The sequence below is a fragment of the Pinus tabuliformis genome, chromosome 9, assembly GCF_031772625.1.
Source record: "Pinus tabuliformis cultivar Carrire ecotype Pingquan chromosome 9, CPIR1, whole genome shotgun sequence".
In the NCBI taxonomy this organism is placed as follows: Eukaryota; Viridiplantae; Streptophyta; class Pinopsida; order Pinales; family Pinaceae; genus Pinus; species Pinus tabuliformis.
In genome coordinates, this window is record NC_142307.1 from 1,014,166,425 (window position 1) to 1,014,185,315 (window position 18,891).

Sequence of the window (18,891 nt, forward strand, 5' to 3'; positions counted from 1 at the left end):
ATTGCTTCCAGCCTAAAGAGCTTGTGATATACTGGAAACCGCCCCAAGGGCAGTAATGCGATCACAAGAATACAAACGGGGGTTTTGCGCCTTCCAGGAAAGTCCGGATTCCAACACAAGGGCCAAAGGAAGATGGAAATCCCTCCTTCCGTCCATCCCTCTGAGACTGCTAGATTGTTGTTACCTGGGTTAAGAAGATTCACATATACCTGCATTCTAAAAAGGACCTCACATAAGTCAAAATATTTCATAATGAATCTGGATCGATGAGACCCTGTCTATGTGGTTCTACTAAAATCAATATTAATATGTTTTTAATATCACTGACATTGTTGTTGTTGTTGTTGTCGTCGTCGTCGTTGTTATAAAGAACAATTTTAATATTATATTATATTATGTTTTTAATAGCACAACACATTAAATGTTATTAAAAGTTATTAGTAAAATATATATATGTAGAATTGTTGATGCTATAATTAATATAATATTGTTAATGTAATAGTGTATTAATGTAATATTACTATAATTACTAATAATAATGTTATCAATGTTATATAAGTATTAATATTAATACGAGTGATATTAAATGTTAATATATTAATAATAATAATCAATAATAATGTTATTAACTATTTTATTATAATATAAGATTACTAACTAGCTTACCATTATTATTAATATAGAAAATATTTAATTTTATTATATTATTCTTAAAATAAATAATAATATTACTAAACATTATTTTAATACAAAACTAATGCAAACTAAAGAAAGGAAAAAAAAAAAAACTGATAAGTTTTAATATTAATATTATTAAACATAATAATAAAGCATGATATTATTAAAAGCATAATAAAACTTAATATTTCTATTATAGAGCTTAATATTATAATTATATTACTACCTTAGCTAAAACCTTACTATAAAATTTATTTTTAATTGTATTTTTTTAATCTTGATACCTGTTTTTATTTTTCTATGGAATTTTGGTGTTTGGAATGGATTTGCAAGTAATCCCACCTGTATTTTAATATTCATAAAAATAAAAAATAAAAAAATTCTTAATCATGATTTGGTAAAAATGCTTTTAAACACAGTTTAAATAGTTGATTTAGATATGCAAAAAAATTCCAAGTTATTAATTTAATAGCATACCAGCATCTTTCAATTTACACCAAAGAACAAAATTAGTTATATTTATTATATCGATTGATTTAAATATGCAAAAAAAATTTACCTCTATCTATTATATCCATTGATTTAAGTATGCAAAGAAATTACCTTTATCTATTATATCCATTGATTTAATGGTGACAATGAAAATATACTGGTATCTTTTAATTGACACCAAAGATCAAAATTTTTAACAAAATATTTAAAATAACCATTTCCTAGCCGCATGATTATGATGTACTAACCGTATGATTATGATGTACTAAGAACTTCTAGGAGACTCAAAAACAGAGAAAACAGAGGAATGTAACTGCATTTTGCTCGATAAAAGATAGTTAGTTTTTTCATGTTAAAAAAAGTGAAGACGGATTTGAAGACCATCCATGAGAGGATGGTTCTTTAAGAAATTTGGATAAAGAATGGCGGAGTTGCGCGATTGAGTGCGATCTCAACTCTCTTTACACGTGAAACACCTAAGTTTTCGCTCACGTTTGATTCCATTCAACTCCACAATGCTCGGGGGCAGTATGACGTGTGATACAGATGCATGCATGGTCACTCCAACTGCAAGGGCTAATAAATAGCGTTATAAACGGATCAGAATTGAACCACGTCTTCCAAACAAGCGAAGGAATTGAATTGAGCCTGACATGATGATAATGGCTGTCAATATTCCTGCATGCAGGTTTCTGCTTCTGCTGATGTTAATGACATTGAGCAGCAATCAGCTATTATCATCTTCTCAGGCAACCCCAACATCCTCTGGTAAGAGCTTGGGATGAATATGATATTCAAATCGGGTGTGTGTCTTTATGTAGATAATGATAGGTTGTTTATTTTTAAGTTTTTTATCCTATTGATTTAGTAATAGCTATGTCCACAAACAATATCTATTTTGGGAATAGCTATGTCCACAAACAACATCAGTGATAGTTATGTCCACAAACGATATCTATTTGCTATTTTTTCAGAAGAATCAAAAGGCATAATCAAGTTACACAACCCAATAAATAATAATCTGAGATTCTACCCAGGTAAGTGGGTGGGGAAATGACAATATATAATAGTCTGTGATTCTACCTAGGTAATGTTGGGAATTTTCTGCTAAATTCCAAAACAACAAGAAAGCATAGAGAAATGCTCTGTTTTTACACAGCGGAAAACTAAAAATCGTTTGCGGAATACGATGGTTCACCAACGCAGTTTCGTCAACCGCTGAATGTAGTGTTTCAGCAATGGTGTTTTAGCAACACTCTATTTTGACGCAGCGTAACAAAAAAAAATATTTTCTGAAAACAGAGTTTCAACAACGCACAACAAAATGGACTTTGTATGTATTAACAATACATTCTCTAAGGGATTACAACAAGGCTGCTTCAGAGGCAGTTCAAAAACTTCAAAAACTCAAAAACTTCACTCTGTCAAAAAAAAATTACGTTACTGTGTCTGCACTGTTGTACATTACATAAAACAAAATACTTTGTCTCCTCTGAAAATCAACACACTATCTTTGCATTGATGTGTCTGCACTGTTGTGTATCTACAAAACACTCTGTTTCTGCTAAAAAATTAACGCTGTTGTAACATTTTGTTTCTTTCTTGAAAAATTTTACACTGTTGTGTGTAAATTTTTCATTCATACATACATGCTGCTGCGTATTACAAAAATAAAATTCTGTCTCTGGTCAGCTCACTCTACATAAAAAAAAAACATTACATTTCATATACAGCAACCAAAAAAAATTGCGTGTACTTAAAAAAAACTACTTGAAATTTTTATGACAAGACTAGAAATTAAAAACAAGGTATGGAGCGGCTGACGAATAAGTTTAATTCCTGAAATTTCTGGATGTTGTGGTACATTCTCCATGTCCGCAGTAAAACCTGGTGTTTACTATTTTTACCAACTGTAATAAATTACCACCATTCTGTAATAAATCGTTGTGTAATGGTGAATTCAGGCTAGGAATGGCGCTGCAGCTGTTTAATGGCGGATACATCATTGCAGGGTATGGAAAAGGACTGGGCCCGCAGTTGAAAATAATATTTCAACACTTCCCTTTAGTTTCAACTGCTAGGTTATCAGTCATACCCAGACATTTCCTCAAAAATTCAAAACTTTTCTCTCTGAATGGTTTGGTTAGAATGTCTGCAACCTTCTCTTGAGTCCTACAATGTTTTAAAACAATTTCTCCATTGTTTACCAATTCCCTGATATAATGAAACTTTGTGTCAATGTGTTTCGTTCTCTTATGAAACACAACATTCTTGGATAATGCAATAGCTAAACTGTTGTCACAAAAAATCACAGTTCCTTTTGTTTGCTCTTGGCATAAACTCCTTAACATCCTTCTCATCCAAACTGCTTGACATACTACTGCTGTAGCTGCCACATATTTTGTCTATGTTGTAGACAATGCTACAATAGGCTATTTTTTAGAAGCCCATGAAATGGCTCCTGAACCCATGTGAAAAACATAACCGGATGTGCTTTTCCGATCATCTACACTTCCACCCCAATCACTATCAGTGTATTCAATTAAATCTAAACATTCTGAAGTAGTATATAAAATGCCAAACCTTTTAATACCTTTAACATACCTCAGAATCCTTTTTGCTGCCTGCCAATGTGCTTCTTTTGGCCTCTCCATCAATCTGGAAATTAGACTAACAACATACATTATGTCTGGCCTAGTTGCAGTCAAATACATGAGGCTGCCAACTATGCTCTTGTACAAACTAGGATCAAAATCCTTGTTGTTGTCCTCTTTGCTGAGTTTTAATCCCATCACTGTGGGAGTGATTGCTTCTTTTCTCTCCTGCATATTAAATCTTTCCAACACTTCATTAACATATTTTGCCTGTGAGAATCCCATTTTCACTTTGTTCTACTTCTATCCCTAAGAAGTATCTCAGCAAACCCATGTCAGTCATTTCAAATTATTCTTTCATGACTGTTTTGAAATTTCCAATGAGATAATCATCATTACCTGTGAAAATAACATCATCAACATATAACACAACAATTAGTATTTTACCATCATTTTCTTTAATGTAGAGGGTGGGTTCTCCCTCACACTTTTCAAATCCATTTTCCAATAGATAGGAATCTATCTTACTGTACCATGCTCTTGGTGCTTGCTTCAGCCCATAAAGAGCTTTTTTCAATCTGCACACTTTGTGCTCTTGGCCTCTCTTCACATAGCCTAGAGGTTGTTCAATGTAAACCTCTTCCATTAACACTCCATTTAGGAATGCTGACTTCACGTCCATTTGATAAACTTTCCACTTGTTTTGTGCTACTATGGAGAGCACTACTCTCACTATTTCCATTCTAACAACCGATGCAAAAGTTTCCTCATAGTCTCTCCCATACTACTGCTCGTATCCTTTGACAACCAATCTTGCCTTGTGTCTTTCTATTTTTCCTTCAGCATTACTCTTGGTCTTGTAAACCCATTTAACTCCAATGGATTTTTTTCCCTTTGGTAGTTCAACTAAATCCCATGTCTTGTTTCTTTCTATGGCATTAATCTCCTCATCCATAGCTTCTATCCATTTCCTATCTTTAATTGCCTCTTCGAAATGAATAGGGTCTTCAACATGACAATATAAAGCAAACAAAGAATTCATACCTTCATTTTCTGCTTCATGCTCATAAATATCACTTAAATTTCTGAACTTATTACCTCTTTCATTTGGTGTGCAAGTGCTTGAAGAAGCACTTGAATTTCCTCCTTGTGGTGTGCTTGGAGAAGCACTTTCATTTCTCCTCAAGGGTGTCCCTTGCTGTCCTTGTGTTGGTGCTGTTGTTTGGAGTGTTTCAGCCATCTCCTCATCATCTTCATTATGAGACAAACAGTTTTTAACATTCATTGTTTTCTCTATGCTTCCATCCCAAGCTTCCTCTTCAATGAACTGAACATCTCTACTCACAATCAGCGTCTTGGTGGATGGGTTATACAACCTATAAGCTTTGGATTCCTCACTGTATCCAATGAAAATACATTTCTCCCCTTTGCTGTCCAACTTTTTCCTTAGTTTATCTGGAATGTGTGCATAAGCCACACATCCAAAAACTTTCATGTGGGTAACTCCTTTCTTTTTCCCACTCCATGCTTCTTCTGATACTTTGTTCATCATTGCTTTTGTAGGGCATCTATTCAAAATATACACTGCACAATGTACAGCTTCAGCCCAATAATCATTTGGCAAATGCTTTGCCTTTAACATACTCCTTGTCATATCCATGATTGTCCTATTCTTCCTTTCAGCAACTCCATTTTGCTGTGGGGTGTTGTTACACTAAAAAATGTCACCTTGACTACTTACAGTCAGTATGGCTCAAATCAACAGTCATGCTACCCTCTTAGGCAAGTCTCATGCCTCTGTTATCCATCTCAAACTCAAAGAAGAGAGAAAGTCTTGTAAAAACTATGTTTATTTCTGGGGTCGCAGGTTCTCTCTAGCCTTACCTGCGGGGACGCTGACCATGTTCACAAAATCTGCGTCCATGGACGCTCTGTATGTTAAGGGACAGGTGCGTCCCTCTGTAAAAGGCAAAATGCGCGAGTTTTATCTTGAAAAAGTTACTTGTGGTTACTTCTAGAACATTCTAGAGGTCGGTTTGATGAAATGGATGCGCCTCCAGTTGGTTCATGTATCTCTATTAAGGGGGAACTTATCCCATCAATAAGGGAGCTATCCCACCCAAAGAGGGGGATGATCCCATTGATAGTGGACCTGAATAACCTCTTTACAGCACTATAAATAAAGACATTGAGCCAGAGGGAGAAGAGGTTGGAGCTATACATTTTCTTTGGGTAAATGCTGCAGGATTTAGGTCTTCCATTAGAGCCTTTGTGAGGAGAGATTGTCTTCACTTGATTCTACTTGGGAGAGGGTGAGCTTTGTCAAAGTAGAGGAAAACCCTTGATGGACCCTGGGAGGAACTTGCACAACACCAAGGCCAGGTTGTAAGAGTTTCTTTGTTTCGTTATTAATACAAACTGGTTTATTTTTCTCAATAGCTTGTGTTAATGAGTTATTTCATGTGTTCCTTGGTCTGCATGTTGAATATATGTTTTATTATATGAAATGCAAGTGCTTGGTAATTGTTTGATTGTTTGTGGTTGCAGGAATTGACTTGAAGGAGGAGCTCATCCGGATCGTCAAGAACGAACTTCAACAACAACGTTTTGGAATAAGGTAAGCCTAAACACTTGTAGTTTTCATGTTATAAAAGGTGTATTTAGAGAAAGATCACTCCATTTTTTCTTGTTTGTCATTAGAATGTCTTAGACTTCTAGGAAGGTCAGCTGTGTCCGCACCCTTGACCAATTCCGTGTGACAAATTGGCGACTTTTCACGGGTTGTGCTTGGTACTTTGAGGACCATTGACATTACTGGTGGTTTCTCTCACGCTTGTTAACAGTTTGCATCATCGACTGGTAATCAAGTGGTTTCTAACATGTTCGACATCGAATCATTTAATCACATGGCTAGAATCGTACCAATTCGGGAAGTAGAAGTGAAGACCCTGGATCTAGTTTCTACCATCCAGGCTGCGAGGAGTTTTGTATTCATTATCTATGTAGACTAATCATAAACAGATGGCTGCGTCCATCCTGTGTCTACAAAAGTCTATAAAAATGATGTACTGCAAGATCATTCCTGTATCAGAATAGTTAGTCCATTAGTTAAAGTTTTGAATCTGAGTATGGGAATGCCTACCTCAGTGATGATATAATCTTATCCATGTATTTTGTGTTGAAAATTGCAGGTTCCAACCAGGCCATCCACAAGACAATCCTTGAAATGATAAAGCGCTTCACCCTTCCTAGAATTACAAAACCCTACTCTATTCCAGGCTTCGCACTTTAGGGGGCAATCTGTTACACTAAAAAATGTCACCTTGACTACTTACAGTCAGTATGGCTCAAATCAACAGTCATGCTACCCTCTTAGGCAAGTCTCATGCCTCTGTTATCCATCTCAAACTCAAAGAAGAGAGAAAGTCTTGTAAAAACTATGTTTATTTCTGGGGTCGCAGGTTCTCTCTAGCCTTACCTGCGGGGACGCTGACCATGTTCACAAAATCTGCGTCCATGGACGCTCTGTATGTTAAGGGACAGGTGCGTCCCTCTGTAAAAGGCAAAATGCGCGAGTTTTATCTTGAAAAAGTTACTTGTGGTTACTTCTAGAACATTCTAGAGGTCGGTTTGATGAAATGGATGCGCCTCCAGTTGGTTCATGTATCTCTATTAAGGGGGAACTTATCCCATCAATAAGGGAGCTATCCCACCCAAAGAGGGGGATGATCCCATTGATAGTGGACCTGAATAACCTCTTTACAGCACTATAAATAAAGACATTGAGCCAGAGGGAGAAGAGGTTGGAGCTATACATTTTCTTTGGGTAAATGCTGCAGGATTTAGGTCTTCCATTAGAGCCTTTGTGAGGAGAGATTGTCTTCACTTGATTCTACTTGGGAGAGGGTGAGCTTTGTCAAAGTAGAGGAAAACCCTTGATGGACCCTGGGAGGAACTTGCACAACACCAAGGCCAGGTTGTAAGAGTTTCTTTGTTTCGTTATTAATACAAACTGGTTTATTTTTCTCAATAGCTTGTGTTAATGAGTTATTTCATGTGTTCCTTGGTCTGCATGTTGAATATATGTTTTATTAAATGAAATGCAAGTGCTTGGTAATTGTTTGATTGTTTGTGGTTGCAGGAATTGACTTGAAGGAGGAGCTCATCCGGATCGTCAAGAACGAACTTCAACAACAGCGTTTTGGAATAAGGTAAGCCTAAACACTTGTAGTTTTCATGTTATAAAAGGTGTATTTAGAGAAAGATCACTCCATTTTGTCTTGTTTGTCATTAGAATGTCTTAGACTTCTAGGAAGGTCAGCTGTGTCAGATGTACCTCATTTCGCATCATTATGCTGGGGGCACGCGAACTTTTTGAGCATAGTTCCTTGTCTTGTGTCAAGCTCGTTAAAAAATGAAACAAGGGTAGGTTAAGTAGGTAGATTGTAGAGAGTAGTCATGAGCATAGTTCCTTGTCTTGTGTCAACCTCATTAAAAAATGAATCAGGTTTGAGGTAATTATGTGGCAACTGGTCCCATGTTTTCAGTTACCGATGTAACTGAGCCTCTCACTGTTGATTTAGATCCGGTAATTGACATGGAAAACTCTATGGGATTATTTGAACATGATGTTCTTATCCCTTTTGAGTCCCTTGACGTGTGTTCCTTCCAAAAAACTATTCTTCCTTCGGATGAAGACCTTTTGGAAGCCATGATCAAGGTGTGTCCATTGACATGTCTTTCTTCCAGTTGGAAGCCATGATCAATGTTACGAGGATAGTTTGTTCCTCTCTCAACCTCGTTAAAAAATGAAATTGGATGGTACGAGGAAAGTTCCTTTTACTGTGTCGACCTCGTTAAAAAATGAATCAGTGAGTGTGAGGATAGTTCCTGTTACTGAGTCAACCTCGTTAAAAAATGAATCAGGTGCGAGGATAGTTTTTTCCTGTATCAACCTCGTTAAAAAATGAAACAGGCTAGTATGAGGATAGTTCTTTTACTGAGTCAACCTCATTAAAAATGAATCAGGTAGATTTTAGGATATGTAGGTAGATTGTAGAAAGTAGGGTTTTGAGGACAGTTCCTGTTACTGAGTCAACCTCATTAAAAAATGAATCAGGTTTGAGGATAGTTCCTGTTACTGAGTCAACCTCGTTAACAAATGAATCAGGTATGAGGATAGTTCTTTTCTTGTGTCAACCTCTTTAAAAATGAAACAACTCCCTTTTCAAGTTAAATATTGAAAGTAAACCTTCATTTCATCCAGCCGGTTGAATGCAATGAAGCCTGGGGGGCATGTACCTCATTTCGCATCATTATGCTGGGGGCACGCGAACTTTTTGAGCATAGTTCCTTGTCTTGTGTCAAGCTCGTTAAAAAATGAAACAAGGGTAGGTTAAGTAGGTAGATTGTAGAGAGTAGTCATGAGCATAGTTCCTTGTCTTGTGTCAAGCTCATTAAAAAATGAATCAAGGATTTTAGAGCATAGTTCCTTGTCTTGTGTCAAGCTCGTTAAAAAATGAATCAAGGTTTTTAGAGTAAAGTTTTTGTTAGGTAGATTGTAGAGAGTAGTTATGAGCATAGTTCCTTATCTTGTGTCAAGCTCACTAAAAAATGAAACAACTCCCACAAGTCTTTCCAAAATCTTGAAAGTAAAGCTTCATTCCATCCACCTCATTGAATGCAATGAAGCTTGGGGGGCATGTACCTTGGTTTGCATCTTTATGCTGGGGGCATGTGAACTTATAACAAGCATAGTTTTTCGTTTCAAGCTTGCATAAACATGAAACTGAATCCGAGCATAGTTCTTTTCTTGTGTCAAGCTCGTTAAAAAATGAAACAAATCCTCCTTCAGTTTTGAGTCGAGTGTTTGTTAAGTTGTATGTTTAGGTTAGTTATTTCAGTTTTAGGTCGAGTCTTTCAAATGATCTCGTAACTGAACCTTCATTTCATCCAACTGGTTGAATGAAATGAAGCTGGGGGGCATGCCCTCTAGCAGTTATGCTTAGGGGGCATCAAGCACAGTTTTATCTCTGTTTCAAGCTTGTGTAAAAATGAAACTACTTTAAAGCATAGTTTTTATCTGTTTCAAGCTTTTGTAAAAATGAAACATATCTCGAGTCAATTTCAGTTATTTTCAAGACTCGTTAAACTCATGAAAATCTCGAGATTATTTTGCTATCTTTCATTCTCGTAAAACAAATGAAAATGCCGAGTTCTTTCCGTCTTTTCCTGCTCGTAAATTAAATTGAAAGTCGGCCATATGAGTACATTTTTATCATTTTTTCGAAATCATTAAAACTCACGAAAAATTGAAAACCATGAGTACATTTTTATCATTTTTTCGAACTCGTTAAAACTTACGAAAAAGTGAAACCTCAGAGTCATCTTTTAAGCCCTTTTCTGACTCCTAAAATATGAAAAGATTGCCGAGCGTTTCTTTTACACTCGTTAAAATGGAATTAAAAGACGGTCTTCTTATAGCCCTTTTCCGACCGCAAAAACGCGAAAAGATTGCCAGGTTTTTGTCGTTTCGAACTCGATATTGGAAATAAAACGACGTGTCTTTGATCGCTTTTTACTTTTCAGGTCAACGACACTATTATGAAAGTACTCCTTGGTCGCAAGATCAAGCGGTTCCCCCAGGTATTATTTTATACTTTTTCGGGCTTGAGGGACACAAATTTACGAAAAAGTTCAACGTGGAGTTTCCTTAAGTTTTTTCAGACTCTCTAAAATTGAAAAACGCCGAGTTTCTCCTATACTGGGCTCGTTAAACTTTTACAGTAAAGGACCTGTTCAATTACAAACAGGAACGAACCACTCCTTCCTAGGGTTCGAATTTAAACTAGGTTGGACTCGTCCGAAGGATGAGCTTATAATCAAGCATATGTTATCCTCCTCAAGCTTGTTAAAAATAAAGAGGTACTTGCCAGAAATGGTGGGGGAAAAGAGAGAAGAATGAACCTGTTTGTCACCTTTTGTCTCAGAAGAAACTTTATTACCGCTCTTGAACACGACACTTTTCATTCACCTGGGTTGGGAAATCTTTTACCTCACAGTTGACCAAACCACTTTGAAAGTCTTTAACCGGGTTCCGGGGATTAACTTTGAGTTATTCGTCACCAAGCCATCTGTTGTGTCGTTATGTGTTCAAGAGGTCTGCAAGAAAAACTTTCATCTGCAAAATACTTGTCATCCATTTGACCATCCCTGAGTCAGTCCTTACAGCAACATTTCTTCAACTTGAACAATGATTTCGTGTTGTGGGCTTGCCTGCAACGGGTCGCTTTCTATCGACATCGACACATTATCTAGAAAGATGACTTAGGAATCGACAGTACCTTGAAGTCTGCATGCATCAATGGCAGGTTTCTCGCCTTTGACGTCAGTTTACATCATTGACTTTCAATCAAAGGATTCCGTGAAGTGTTCGACATCAAAACATCTATTCACATTTCACGGGTTGTGCTTGGTACTTTGAGGACCATTGACATTACTGGTGGTTTCTCTCACGCTTGTTAACAGTTTGCATCATCGACTGGTAATCAAGTGGTTTCTAACATGTTCGACATCGAATCATTTAATCACATGGCTAGAATCGTACCAATTCGGGAAGTAGAAGTGAAGACCCTGGATCTAGTTTCTACCATCCAGGCTGCGAGGAGTTTTGTATTCATTATCTATGTAGACTAATCATAAACAGATGGTTGCGTCCATCCTGTGTCTACAAAAGTCTATAAAAATGATGTACTGCAAGATCATTCCTGTATCAGAATAGTTAGTCCATTAGTTAAAGTTTTGAATCTGAGTATGGGAATGCCTACCTCAGTGATGATATAATCTTATCCATGTATTTTGTGTTGAAAATTGCAGGTTCCAACCAGGCCATCCACAAGACAATCCTTGAAATGATAAAGCGCTTCACCCTTCCTAGAATTACAAAACCCTACTCTATTCCAGGCTTCGCACTTTAGGGGGCAATCTGTTACACTAAAAAATGTCACCTTGACTACTTACAGTCAGTATGGCTCAAATCAACAGTCATGCTACCCTCTTAGGCAAGTCTCATGCCTCTGTTATCCATCTCAAACTCAAAGAAGAGAGAAAGTCTTGTAAAAACTATGTTTATTTCTGGGGTCGCAGGTTCTCTCTAGCCTTACCTGCGGGGACGCTGACCATGTTCACAAAATCTGCGTCCATGGACGCTCTGTATGTTAAGGGACAGGTGCGTCCCTCTGTAAAAGGCAAAATGCGCAAGTTTTATCTTGAAAAAGTTACTTGTGGTTACTTCTAGAACATTCTAGAGGTCGGTTTGATGAAATGGATGCGCCTCCAGTTGGTTCATGTATCTCTATTAAGGGGGAACTTATCCCATCAATAAGGGAGCTATCCCACCCAAAGAGGGGGATGATCCCATTGATAGTGGACCTGAATAACCTCTTTACAGCACTATAAATAAAGACATTGAGCCAGAGGGAGAAGAGGTTGGAGCTATACATTTTCTTTGGGTAAATGCTGCAGGATTTAGGTCTTCCATTAGAGCCTTTGTGAGGAGAGATTGTCTTCACTTGATTCTACTTGGGAGAGGGTGAGCTTTGTCAAAGTAGAGGAAAACCCTTGATGGACCCTGGGAGGAACTTGCACAACACCAAGGCCAGGTTGTAAGAGTTTCTTTGTTTCGTTATTAATACAAACTGGTTTATTTTTCTCAATAGCTTGTGTTAATGAGTTATTTCATGTGTTCCTTGGTCTGCATGTTGAATATATGTTTTATTATATGAAATGCAAGTGCTTGGTAATTGTTTGATTGTTTGTGGTTGCAGGAATTGACTTGAAGGAGGAGCTCATCCGGATCGTCAAGAACGAACTTCAACAACAGCGTTTTGGAATAAGGTAAGCCTAAACACTTGTAGTTTTCATGTTATAAAAGGTGTATTTAGAGAAAGATCACTCCATTTTGTCTTGTTTGTCATTAGAATGTCTTAGACTTCTAGGAAGGTCAGCTGTGTCCGCACCCTTGACCAATTCCGTGTGACAGGTGTACGTAGCTGCAAATTGCTTATGAATTCCATTTTCTCTACAAAAATGTAGAAATTCCTTGGAGATGTGCTCTCCTCCTCTATCACTTCTTAGAAATTTGATATGCAGCCCGCTTTGGTTTTCCACAAGTGCCTTGAAATTGCAAAATTTTTTAAACACTACACTTTTGTTCTTAAGGAAATAAACCCAAGTTTTTCTTGTAAAATCATCAATGAATGTTAGAATATAGTGGCTGCCTGTAAGAGATGGAGTTTGCATCGGTCCACATAAATCTGAGTGCACAGTCTCTAAGGGTGATTTTGCTCTTATGCTTTTCCCGGATGGAAAACTTTCTCTGTGTTGTTTCCCCAAGATAAAACCTTCACAAAGGCTGTCTGGTTTCTCTATCAATGGTAATCCTCTTACCATTACTTTTTTACTCAACAAACTAAGACCTCCATATTTGATATGTCCAAATCTCTAGTGCCACAACCAATTTTCATCTTTTGGTTCGCTTTGGAAAGTCTCTTGAGTCACTACTGCAATCACTTATTTATTTTTCAAATTTGCCTTCATTCTAAGAGGGAACATCCTATTCCTTGTCATCTTTACTTCAGCAATACATTGTTTGTTGGGTGCTCTATCCATGATGGTACATACATCATTCACAAAGAAATATTATACCCCTTTTCACAAGCTGTCCAATACTTAAGAGGTTACATTTCATTCCAAGAACATAATAAACATCAGCTATGGTTTTCTTTTCTCCTTTCTTTGTTAAAACTTTTACTTCACCTTTTCCCATAACAGAAACTTTATTATCAGTCCCTACTGTGACTTGTGACTTCACATTCTGATCTAACATAGAAAACAGGGTTATGTTTCCTGTCATATGGTTGTTGCAACCGGAGTCTAGAAACCATACACCTTCACTCTTTTCTTCAGCAATATTACAGGCTAAAAACAAATTGTTTTGGCTAATATTTTCTTTAGTGAAGTTTGCACTAGTTCTATTACTCATATCATGTTGTTTCTTCCTACATTCATTGGCATAATCCCCATATTTTTTACAATAATAACATTGGACATTGGATTTTCCATACCTTTGTTCTTGAGCATGATGTTGTCCATTTTGTTGGTTGCTGCCTTGGCCTTAGTTCTGATTTGGATTGTTGCCTCTTCCTTGAGCATTTGCTAGATTGTTTCTTCCAACTTTTTTTTGGCTTCTGCCTCTTCCTCTCTTGTTTCCTCTGCCTTGACCTCTTCCTCTTCCAAAGGACATCTGGGTCTTGAAGGCTTGCTCTAGAGATGAGTTTTCATTTCTACTCAACCTCTGCTCATGTGTTATCAGTGATGCATGAAGTTCATCCACTGAAAAGTTTGTGAGATTCTTTGTCTTTTCTATGGTGGTGACAATCACATCGAACTTTGAGGGTAGGACTCTCAATAGTTTCTCCACAATCCTCCTTTCTTCAAGAATTTCTCCATGAGATCTTATTTGTGTGACCAGACCAACCACATGTGTGAAGAATGAGTCAATATTGTCTGACTCCTTCATGCACAGATTCTCAAAATCTCTCCTTAGTAACTGTAGTTTTGTTGTCTTCACTTTTTCCATGCCTTGATAGGTTGTCTTGAGAGTTTGCCATGCTTCTTTAGATGTCTTGGCTGCTGCTATCCTTGGAAACACACTCTCATGCACTGCTTGATACAAAAATACGAGGGCTTTTGAATCCTTCTTCTTATAGCTCTTCAACAGATCTTTCTCTTCCTGAGTTAAGTTATTGAACTCTTCTTCATCTGCTGGTTCTTCAAATCCATCCTCAACAAATTCCCATAAATCTTGTGAGGAAAATAAAGCCTTCATGGTTATGGCCCAATAGTCATAGTTTTTTCCATTAAACTATGGGAGCTGAGTATTAAAAATACCCATGCCAGTGCTGGCTCCAACCATTCTTGAACTCTTCAAAATACTTGACTGTGTATTAAAATAACTGTCTGTCTTCAACAACAACACAAAAAACTAGCTTAAGAAATACTTTGGATTTTTGACTGAATCTTCACTCTGCTGAAGAAGCTGCTGCAGCAAGAAATCCTTCCTTAAGCTTCTTTGACACCTTCAAAGAGCCTGGACAAGCTCCGATACCACTGTTGGGAATTTTTTGCTAAATTCCAAAACAACAAAAAAACAGAGAGAAATGCTATGTTTTTACACAGCGGAAAACTAAAAATCGTTTGCGGAATACGGTGTTTCAGCAATGCAGTTTCGTCAATTGTTGAATGCAGTGTTTCAACAACACTCTGTTTTGACGTAGCGTAACAAAAAAAAAAAAAATTGAAAAAAGAGTTTCAACAACGCGCAACAAAAGGGACTTTGTATTCATTAACAATACTTCCTCTAACAGAGGGATTACAACAAGGCTGCTTCAGAGGCAGTTCAAAAACTTCAAAAACTTCACTCTGTTAAAAAAAAAATACATCACTGTGTCTGTACTGCTATACATTACAGAAAGTGAAATACTCTGTCTCCTCTGAAAATCAACACACTGTCTTTGCACTGTTGTGTGTGCACTATTGTGCATCTACAAAACAGTCTGTTTCTGCTCAAAAATTAACACTGCTGTAACATTTTGTTTCTTTCTTGAAAAATTTTGCACTGCTGTGTGTAAATTTTTCATTCGTACATACACACTGCTGCGTATTACAAAAATAAAATTCTGTCTCTAGTCAGCTCACTCTACACAGAAAAAAAAAAAAAAAAAAAATACTTTTCATGTACAACAACCAAAAAAAAATCTGTGTATTGTAAAAAAAACTACTTGAAATTTTTATTACAAGACTAAAAATTAAAAACAAGGTATGGAGGGGCTGACGAATAAGTTTAATCCCTGAAATTTCTAGATGTTGTGGTACATTCTCCATGTCCGCAATAAAACCTAGTGTTTACTATTTTTACCAACTATAATAAATTACCACCATTCCGTGAATGACCACCATTCCGTAATAAATTGATGTGTAATGGTGAATTCAGGCTAGGACTGGCGCTGCAATTGTTTAATGGTAGATACATCATTGCAGGGTATGGAAAAGGACTGGCTCTGCAGTTGAAAATAATATTTCAACAAGTAAGTGCATTGGGAAGAAAACAACAGAGAGTCCCACACAGCACATCACATGACTTACAATGATATGGCGTGATTGAATTAATTAATTTCTTCTACTTTGTTTTGTGTCTTGTTGGGTATTCTGATTTGCAGGCACTCCGTATCCATTTGTCAGTGTGGATGGGCACGCAACAGCTTCAAAAACATACGAGTACATCGTAGTGGGCGGAGGAACGGCCGGCTCTGCTCTCTCAACAACGCTCTCTGCTAAGCATTCTGTTTTAGTAATAGAGAGGAGAGGATGTCCTTATGGAAATCCAGACATTGAGGATTTATCTAATTTTGGAAATATATTGGGTGAGACTGACAATTACACTTCCCCAATGCAAACGTTTATTTTAGAGGATGGAGTGACTTTAGCGATAGCAAGAGTTCTGGGAGGTGCAATTGCTCTCAATGTGGGCTTCTACAGCAGGGCAAACCCTGAAATTGTTCGTAGGGCAAAGTGGGACGAGCGACTTGTAACGGAAGCGTATGAATGGGTGGAGAAGCAGATTACTTTTGAACCATCTCCCCTCTCGCGTTGGACGTCGACTTTCAGAAATGGGCTTCTCAAAGCCGAAGTTCTTCCAGATAATGGATATACGGTGGATCATGTGGAGGGAACCAAGACCATTGCCTCCATCTTTGATAACAATGGCAAGAGACACACAGCAGCAGATGTTTACAAGTCTGCCAACCCAAACAATATCGTAGTCCTTCTCAACGCAACCGTCAGCAGGATTCTCTTCAATAACTCTACATCTCCAGGTAATAATTCATCATACATCTTTGAAATTACACAGGCCATTCTTATACATGATTGCCATCCTTATAGATTTATTAATTAGCCAGTCTAGACAAGTAGATTTATATCGAGACCTCTAAATGTACGTAGATTAAGTATTTTGATTATGATCAAAACATCAGGAAAGGAGGGTGGCTTCTCTAGGAAGCCGAAGGCCATTGGAGTAGAATTCATTGATGAAAAGGATCAGTCTCATCAAGTTTTCCTCAGAAAGGCATCATGACTTAGTGAGGTAATCCTCCCGGCAAGAGCCCTAGGCAGCCCCCAGCTACTGCTGTTGAGTGGAATCGGTCCACGTAAACATCTCAAAGAATTCAATATTCCTTTAGTTAGAGATTTTCCTGCAGTAGGCCAAGGGATTCAAGACAACTCTCGTGCAGGCATAAGCATGCAATCCCCTGTACCCCTGAATCTCTCCAGCATACAGGCAGTGGGTATTCTTAAGAGCTCTCAAAATTACATCAAGTCTAGCAGTTTTGTCCTACCGACTAATGGTAGCGTGCAGTATAGTGGCAACATATTTGAAAAACTGGCGTTTCCATTGTCAAGGGGAGAGCTTCGTCTACACACCAAGAATCCTCAAGACAATCCGTCTGTTCGATTCAACTACTATTCGCACCCAAAGGACATGTAGAGATCCGTGGATGGCGTGAGGGTGATAGCCAAAATCCTCAAGACACCGTCTCTCCAGAACTTTACATATCCATCAGCTAATGGTTCGTGTCAGTTCCGCTTCATTGGGCTGTCTTTGCCAAACAACATCGATGACGATGCAGCCGTGACTCAGTTTTTGAATCAAACGTTGAACACAATGTGGCATTTCCATGGAGGATCTCATGTTGGGTCTGTGGTTAACCGGAAATATCAGGTGATTGGGGTTGATCGTCTAAGGATTGTGGATGGCTCAACATTCCAAGATGGTCCTAGAACAAACACACAGGCCACCACTCTAATGCTTGGAAGGTAATTATTATAATAATTTTAATATTTCAATTGCTTCCCTATTTATTCATATCTAGAAATGGAAAACCATTATTACATTGTGGTCGTGCATGCAGGTATGTGGGATTGCAGATTCTTCGAAAGTCGATCAAATATTGAAGGTTATCCATTGGCAATGACAGAACCAACTAGCTAACATAATAAATTTGCTTGGAGCTATGCATAATTATAAATTTAATGTGTAGTTGCGAGAAAGTCATTCAACGTTATGTTAGGATTGACATGCTTGAAAATGTAATATCATTCTATTTGATCTGTTCTCTCTTTCAAGTTTCGTATGGAAACAAAGTATTGAATTGTGTGAAAAAATGTTTCCATAAAAGAGATTTCCATGATAAAAGCTGGTTGTTGCTATTGCATGCGGTTAGTATATTTCATCGTTCGATTGTCTTTTATGTTTTTATTTTAGAGTGTGTTTGGAATTATGGATTTTAGCTGCATTTTTATAATAATAACTATATCTATATATATATATAATCACATCTAATTTAAACACTAAATTGGTGGTGTACTAGACTCTTTTGTTTGTGAGATGAGGAATCCACTTTCACCTAATAAATGTCTACTAAAACATACATACTCTACAGGGTCACAACTTTCTCCTTATAACTTTAATAAATATTTACATATAAAAAGAAAATTATATTTACCAAGCTCCCAAGCTATCCGATATGTGTATTAATATTGGATCTTGACATAGGATAGTGAATATATACATTCTAAAAAATAATACAGCATTGCACGATGTCGGATTACTCCTATGCTAAATTCATCTATCAAATCATTGTTAATATTTACTGCTGGCAAGCACTTTTATTAATGTTTAATTAAATGAATGTCCTTACCCATTTCTCGGTTGCCTCACTCGTTCGCCCGGTGGTTGCATGTATTAAAAACAAAGCCTGAAACATTCTCGATGTAGGTTAGAATGGCAAGTTGTCGGTAAATCATTTGTGTTGATTCATACCATCTGATTGGAAGTTGTTTCATCAGACGGTTGTGGTTGTTTGGACAACCATTATGTTATCAAAACCTTAACTCTACCTCACACTCGGTCATTCTGTCATCCTCTCGTCTGCCGTGCCAACTCTGCAACCAAAGAATGTTGTCTACTAGGGTTTTCAAGTTTCTAGCCAAAATTGGATACACCTAA

At 37.3% G+C, this 18,891-nt stretch overlaps 1 protein-coding gene across 1 annotated transcript; it reads left to right on the forward strand.

The window, feature by feature from the left end:
• The first annotated feature begins 1,832 nt into the window (after positions 1 to 1,832).
• Positions 1,833 to 17,837, forward strand: LOC149152150 ((R)-mandelonitrile lyase-like). The gene is made up of 5 exons (XM_089443392.1): positions 1,833 to 1,938; positions 16,043 to 16,699; positions 16,859 to 16,935; positions 17,371 to 17,699; positions 17,795 to 17,837. The coding sequence occupies exons 1-5, from the start codon at positions 1,833 to 1,835 to the stop codon at positions 17,835 to 17,837; spliced, it is 1,212 nt and encodes a 403-aa protein (XP_089299518.1).
• The last annotated feature ends 1,054 nt before the right edge of the window (positions 17,838 to 18,891 follow it).

Coding starts and splice junctions, on each gene's coding strand:
- LOC149152150 (XM_089443392.1), top strand. CDS start 1,833: ATGGCTGTCAATATTCCTGCATGCAGGTTTCTGCTTCTGCTGATGTTA. Junction 16,936..17,370: donor AAAAGGATCAGTCTCATCAA/GTTTTCCTCAGA, acceptor AAGGACATGTAG/AGATCCGTGGATGGCGTGAG. Junction 17,700..17,794: donor ACCACTCTAATGCTTGGAAG/GTAATTATTATA, acceptor TCGTGCATGCAG/GTATGTGGGATTGCAGATTC.